This window comes from Sciurus carolinensis, chromosome 9 (genome assembly GCF_902686445.1).
Source record: "Sciurus carolinensis chromosome 9, mSciCar1.2, whole genome shotgun sequence".
Classification (NCBI taxonomy): Eukaryota; Metazoa; Chordata; class Mammalia; order Rodentia; family Sciuridae; genus Sciurus; species Sciurus carolinensis.
Window position 1 is genome coordinate 74,099,989 of NC_062221.1, and position 6,613 is coordinate 74,106,601.

The following is a 6,613-nucleotide window of genomic DNA, read 5'->3' on the forward strand; positions in this document are numbered from 1 at the left end:
AACATGCCTGGATGCTACCAAAATGGTGACTTTGAAAATATACTATTGAAACCTCCTGATGGGGGAAACATGATTAAGTGATAGATAGCCCCAGCTACTTCTCTCTCAGTACACCTCTGCTTCCCATCAAGGCCAAGCTTCCCTCAGCATGCTCTTAGCTGGTGGGCAGAGTGATGCTACTAATACAGACCTGTTCCTGCAAGGCATGGGGTGCTTTTAATGGGTGATTTTGGCTTATGGATTCCCCATGTGTCTGATGGAGGCTTCCATAAAACTGTGCTGCAGTCTGAGACTGTCCCTGTCCAGACTACCTTCCTTCCTTCTCCCCTTCACAAAGGTCAAACCTGCATTGTAGTCTGAGGTTCTTCTGTTTCCAACTTCTCTTCCATTTCTTTTACTGATGTTTCCTCCATAAAAACCTCATTCTCACCTTAGTACCTGCTTTTTATAAAATTTGAGCTAATCCAAGAATTGTAATAGTTGTTGGAAGAGAGCACAAGGTATAGATTTTCTCCATCAATTATAAAATTGATTTTATTATAGAGTCTAACTTGATCTTTATGTTATTGCATTTCATCAGAATTAAAATATGGTGCTACTGATCACAAATTCTCTAGAACAAGCATTAGCCACCCTTTCCTTAGGGAAGACCCCTAGAATTTAGGATATAACATGCTAATATGCAGACTGAATTTTAAAATTGTTGCTATTGAGGACAGTTAGTTTTGGGTCTTTAGCATGTAGTTTTAGTTGTTAACATTCATGAACCAAAAATTTCTTTCCCTCAAATAAACAAAATTGACAACTGTTCAGGATATCTATTTTTGTAGTTGAATCTTCTGCCAATTTCTTTGGTTTTCTTATTCATTCTATCAAATCCTTACTTGATTATTATTTTTGTGACAGACCAGGTCCAGGGAACAGTCACTATCCGGAACATCAGTGCTCTGTCTTCAGGTTTGTATCAGTGTGTGGCTTCTAACGCCATTGGAACCAGCACCTGTCTTTTGGATCTCCAGGTTATCTCACGTAAGTATGTGTAATCACGAAGTCAACTCTAGGTGTGAAACTCCAAGATCTTTGTTAAACCAGAAAACAAAGGATTCTGCTTGTTTTGAGGTTATCTGAAGATTAAATAAAAATTCTTTTGATTTTAATAATAATTGAAAATATTTTGTAAATATCAGTGTACTTTTGAAGTATATGATAATTTTTATGACAAATTGTCTTTCTCCTCAGGATCATTAGAATTAAATCAATTCTTATTTCATAGTGCTATAGACATATAAATTTACAATGATCTTTTATCTGTGGCAAGACCTTCTTTTTTTCCTAATCCTTTATATATGCCTGATTGTTGGGTATCTGCTTATAAATAGACAGTGAAGAAAATTCCTTTTTAGTTGAGAATTCTGCTTTATTTGAATTCTAGTTGCAAAGGGAGTAATATGACTGGGATGAGATCATTAGGTAGCCCATGGGGAGCCAGGCTCACTTGGATCACTCAGGCAAATTGGATAGGCACGGTCTGTTCCTGCTCTGCTCCAGCTGCTGCTCTCTTGAAGCTGTGTGAGTTGCTTAATGGTTTATTCATTCACCAGATGTTGAGAGCCTACTATGTGTTAGTCTTAGCCACTGGGGATATAGGACGTTGTTTGAGGTTTAGCTTTATATGGATGTGATACTTTAGGCAGTTTTGTATGCCCTAAGCAGGATCACATATGTTTATGCTTTGCATGGATATATATATAATTTCTCTCTCTTCCTCTTTCTTTTCTTTAAATCTGCCTTAAATATATTTTGCAGCCCAGCCCAGGAGCATCGGACTAATAGCTGGAGCCATTGGCACTGGTGCAGTTATTATCATTTTTTGCATTGCACTGATTTTAGGAGCATTCTTTTATTGGAGAAGCAAACATAAAGAGGAGGAGGAAGAAGAAATTCCCAATGAAATAAGGTTTGTATGTATGTTAGATGATTTGTCCTGAATAGCCAATGTGTTTCTGTTCATTTTGGCAGTCAAGATTTCTTTGCTAATCTTATAACTTTGATAACCAAGGTAATTAAAGTGGCTAGATGATATTTTCTTGAATGTTTTATCACTTTTCCTAAAGATAACAGTCAGCACTTTCCTTTAGGTCAAGAAAGATCCAGCACATGCCCGACTAGGAGGATACAGATGAAAAGTTTCTCTGCTCCTCTGTATCTCCAGGGCAGGTGGGGTTCAGTGACTTCCACAACAGAAAAATTCATTTAATATGTGTGGTTAACATCAGGCCATAATAGATGGGAACATAAAGCAAGAAGGAGGACCTTAAAGGCATGCTAGTTCCTTACATACTATCTTGGTGTAAATGACGGTGTATTAGCTTGGTTTTCATTACTATTATAAAATACCCGAGGTAGGAATTTTGTTATAGAGGCTTACAAAAGAGTTTTATTTTGACTCAGAGTTCTGAAAGGGGAAAGGAGGCCTTATCTGGTGAAGGCCTCCTTGCTGGCAGTCTTGAGTTCACATGGGGATGTGTGTATGTCTGTGTCTGTCTAGTCTCTCCCCATCTTCTTATACAGCTGCCAGGAACCAGTCATGGAGTTCCACCCTTGTGACCACATCTAATCCAAATCATGTTCCGAAGACCTCATCTCCAAAGTGATTAAATTTTCACCCTCAAATAACCTCACAGAGGGGATCAAATTTCAACATCTGAACCCTTAGGGAGCACTCATACTGTAAACACCATAGCAGACAGTTCAGATAAGAAAAATGAATGCCTTAAGAAAAACAATGTCAACATGATCTTTAAAGAAGAGTGACTTTTGGCATCTTGTGGAGATGTGATGTTTCAGTTTCAGTCTCGGCTTTCATTATACCATATCCTTGTTGAAAATGCTTTAATGGGTCCAGTTTCCTCAGCAGGACCTGCATAGCCTTCAGGATCCAACCCTTACCTGCTTCCCTGGTCTTCTTTCTAACAGCTGTCCTGCTTACTCTGTGTTCTAGCCTACTTTGCATTCTCCCTGCCTCAGGGTTTTTGCTCAAGCTGCTGCACTCTTCCTGGCCCATACACTTTCCTCTTTTATAATCTATTAAATAAATCTCTTGATTTAATTCAAGACTAGTCAGGCATCACCTCCTCACATACAGTGTCTTTTTGACCTCTTACCAACTTTTCATACTTTATAGATGTTTTTGCATTGATTGTCACCCCTGTTTGACCATAGGCTTCCTGGATTTTTTTTTTTTTGGTGGTGGTGCTGAGGATGGATCCCAGGCCTTGGCATGTTAGAGAAGCACTCTAACTCTGAGCTACATCAACCCCAGTTAGGTGTCATTTCTGCATGAAATATATAGCAGAATATACTCAATAAATGATGTTAAATAGATGAGATAACATCTAAATTATTGACATCTGTTTGCCTCTTATAATTCTTAAGAGTTTGGGCTGTATATAGAAATAAGTTACTGAGGAACAAGATTACTAAGGAAAACCTCTCATAAGCATAACCACAAATGGAAATTTGATTTCTCAAACCCCAAATGGTAATAAAATCAAGCCAAGACTAATAATTTCTTGAAGTTTTCCATATATATAGATAGCTTATTTTTGTAGCTATTTGATGGAAACCAACTCAGTGGATTTCTTCATGGACTATTTAGAATGTATATGCGCGCGCACACACACACACACACACACATGTAGTGTTTACACACATGAATACATATATGCATGTATTATATTAGAAGGGACATTCTTTGAGAAATTTGATAGTTCATTTTCTACTTTTAGAGATTGAGAAACGGAGGAGAGATTTTTCTTGATGACTGTTTCACAGGGGGTGGGTACCAAAGCTGAGGCCATGCATGGCTGCCATGTTTGCTTTATGATAGAAAATTTGTTTCAGACATATTAGCCTTAACATAAAAATGAAGATTCCTAGTAGTATGATAGAATAATGTAAAGTAAATTCTAATGAGAACTTTATTTTTGTTCTTTCTCAGAGAGGATGATCTTCCACCTAAATGCTCTTCTGCCAAAGCATTTCACACAGAGATATCCTCCTCAGAGAATAACACGCTGACCTCTTCTAACACCTACAACAGTCGATACTGGAGCGACAATCCAAAAGTTCATAGAAACACGGAGTCATTCAACCACTTCAGTGACTTGCGCCAGTCCTTCTCCCTCCACTCAGGCAATGCCAACATACCATCCATTTATGCTAACGGAAACCATCTGGTCCCGGGTTCACATAAGACTCTGGTAGTGACAGCCAGAGGGTCATCACCGCAGGTCGTGTCCAGGAACAATGGTTCAGTCAGCAGGAAGCCTCGGCCCCAGCACACACACTCCTACACCATCAGCCAAGCAACACTGGAGCGAATTGGTGCAGTTCCTGTCATGGTGCCAGCCCAGAGTCGGGCAGGGTCCCTTGTATAGGACATGAAGAGCTATTGTGTTAAAAAAAATAAATAAAAATAAATGGGATGCCTCCATACAAGGGGAAGGGCAGGTTGGGTGAGTGCTGGGAAAGATAGACTTTCCTTATGATTATGTTAGACAAAAGCACAAAGAGGAAGACAGTGCTGTTACTGACCACTAAGATGTGTATAGTGGACTGGAATGCTCCATCTCGAAGCCTTGTTTCCCCACCACAGATGTCCTGGAATTCTGTTCAAAAAGCTGCATCTCAAAGATGTGCCAAGCCAAGGAGAAATATAAGAGCAGAATAGCACTTAAAACCCAAACTGCAGTCCAGATGGACTTGTTCTTTAATTCATGCCTAACTTAATAATTTCAAAAGATTAAAGTGCCAGATGGAATTTAAATAAGGAAATTATTTAAAAAGATAGGTGTCTTTAGAAAAAAATAGCGAGCAAATGTGTTCTGCCTCTGCCCATTCATTCCCTCATTATGTAGAGGGCTCGATGGCATAAATGGTTAATATTGGTCTTAACAGGGATGGCTCTTCTGTCATAGAATCAAAACTTTTTACACAAACAAAATTCAGTGAGAAATGGAGGAAAACAAAGGAGACTTCTTTGAGAAACTCCTCCATATTTATTTATTTATTTCTTCCTGAACCATGAATTTCATATTTGGAATTTTGCTATATTGACAGATTCTTGTCTGTCTGTGTTATTCTAGGATCTGTTACAGGTCCATGGCATAACTGTTCATTAATTCCCTGGAAAAGTATTTTTTTTTAAAGGAAACTTTTTTTCTTTTTTAAATAAACGAGAGGCATTGGGCTGGGCAATGGGAAGACTTAACACCTTGTTCAGTTATTATAGTTAGTGAACCCAGCGAAAGGTCTGCCACAAAAGGGCTAGGTTATTTGGGCAGCTCAGAAGCAGGAAGGCAGGTGTATGGGACCTCAGCCTTCCTGGGCAGCTTCCCAGATCAAGGTTGACCAGGGCTCCCTTGCTGTGACACCAGATTACTCTTAATGAGGGCAGCACTTGATGCCTCTTGTCTGGAGATAGATAATTCTTCCTTGTTTGACAAGTAGAGGTTGGGTTGTTATAGGAAGGGCAAGATTTCTTTGTTTTAAGATAATTCTTTTTGCAAAAGAGATAAGACTGAGACAAACAGGGTAACTTCAGTGTGTTCCTGCGAGAGTCTGCACTCTGATAGCTCAGGTTTGCAATTTTGTCCAAATGCATTTTACTTAATTGTAAAGAGACTCCTTTTGTGATTAATCACCTGGCTTGGTTGGCCCTGTAGTTCACCAGATTAGTTTACAAACTCCCCATTCAGTTTTGTGCTATGAAGATCTGGCCATACTTGTATTGGTGGCTATCTCGCCTTAATCACACTTTAAGCGACCTACACGTGATTTCTTCCCAGTTGTGTTTCCCAAATCATTTATGACACCAACCCCATGATTCATGAGAATATCTTTTCTTCCCTCATGTGCTCTCACCCCCTCTTCCCACCATGCTTCTTAACTTCTGACTTCCCACTCTTCTGAATGACTGGATGTGAACAGCTGCTGTATACATGATTTTCCCAAGAGGACTACACTTGGAGCCTAACCATTGCAACCATTTAATGTTGTCACAAAGCTGAATTTACCTTAGTATTACTTATTTTTTCCATTTGATGGTTCTTGACTTTGTAAAAATTTAAATAAATGAATGTCTATACTTTTTATAAAGAAAAGTGAAAATACCACGATACAGAAAAGATACTATCAGATGCTGTTTAGAAAGCATTTATCTTACATTTCTTTATTCTTTCTAATTATCTAAAATTCAATAAAATTTTATTCATATAAAATAAGTTGTCATTAATTATCATACTAATAAATATGTGATTTTTATTTAACATTCCCCTTAATGTTAAATGCATTTTTCCATTCTGTTAAATAACATTTATAACCATGTTAATGAACATGCAATATTTCAAAAACTACTTAACCTTTCTTTTATTGTTTGAAATTTAAGTTGGTTCTGGTTCTTACCTATGTGATTGGGTTTATAATTCCCTCTTCAGACTCGAGCTGTTTTCGTATTTTTAAGTCTGAAATTTCATGAAGATGGGGTCCATACTGCTCCTTTTACCACTGAATCTTTGTCACCTTCCACAGTGCCTACTATGGGTGTTCAGGT

The 6,613-nt window shown here is 38.2% G+C and overlaps 1 protein-coding gene across 2 annotated transcripts in view; it reads left to right on the forward strand.

Moving 5' to 3' along the window:
* The window catches only part of Igsf11 (immunoglobulin superfamily member 11), a 156,755-nt gene extending 150,480 nt beyond the window's left edge, over positions 1–6,275 (forward strand). For both annotated transcript variants that reach the window (XM_047564197.1, XM_047564198.1), the window contains exons 5-7: positions 907–1,029; positions 1,807–1,957; positions 4,001–6,275. In XM_047564197.1, coding sequence (XP_047420153.1) covers positions 907–1,029; positions 1,807–1,957; positions 4,001–4,439 — 713 coding nt within the window. In that variant the 3' untranslated portion in view covers positions 4,440–6,275. The remainder of the gene's footprint in view (positions 1–906; positions 1,030–1,806; positions 1,958–4,000) is intronic.
* Positions 6,276–6,613: the final 338 nt, after the last annotated feature.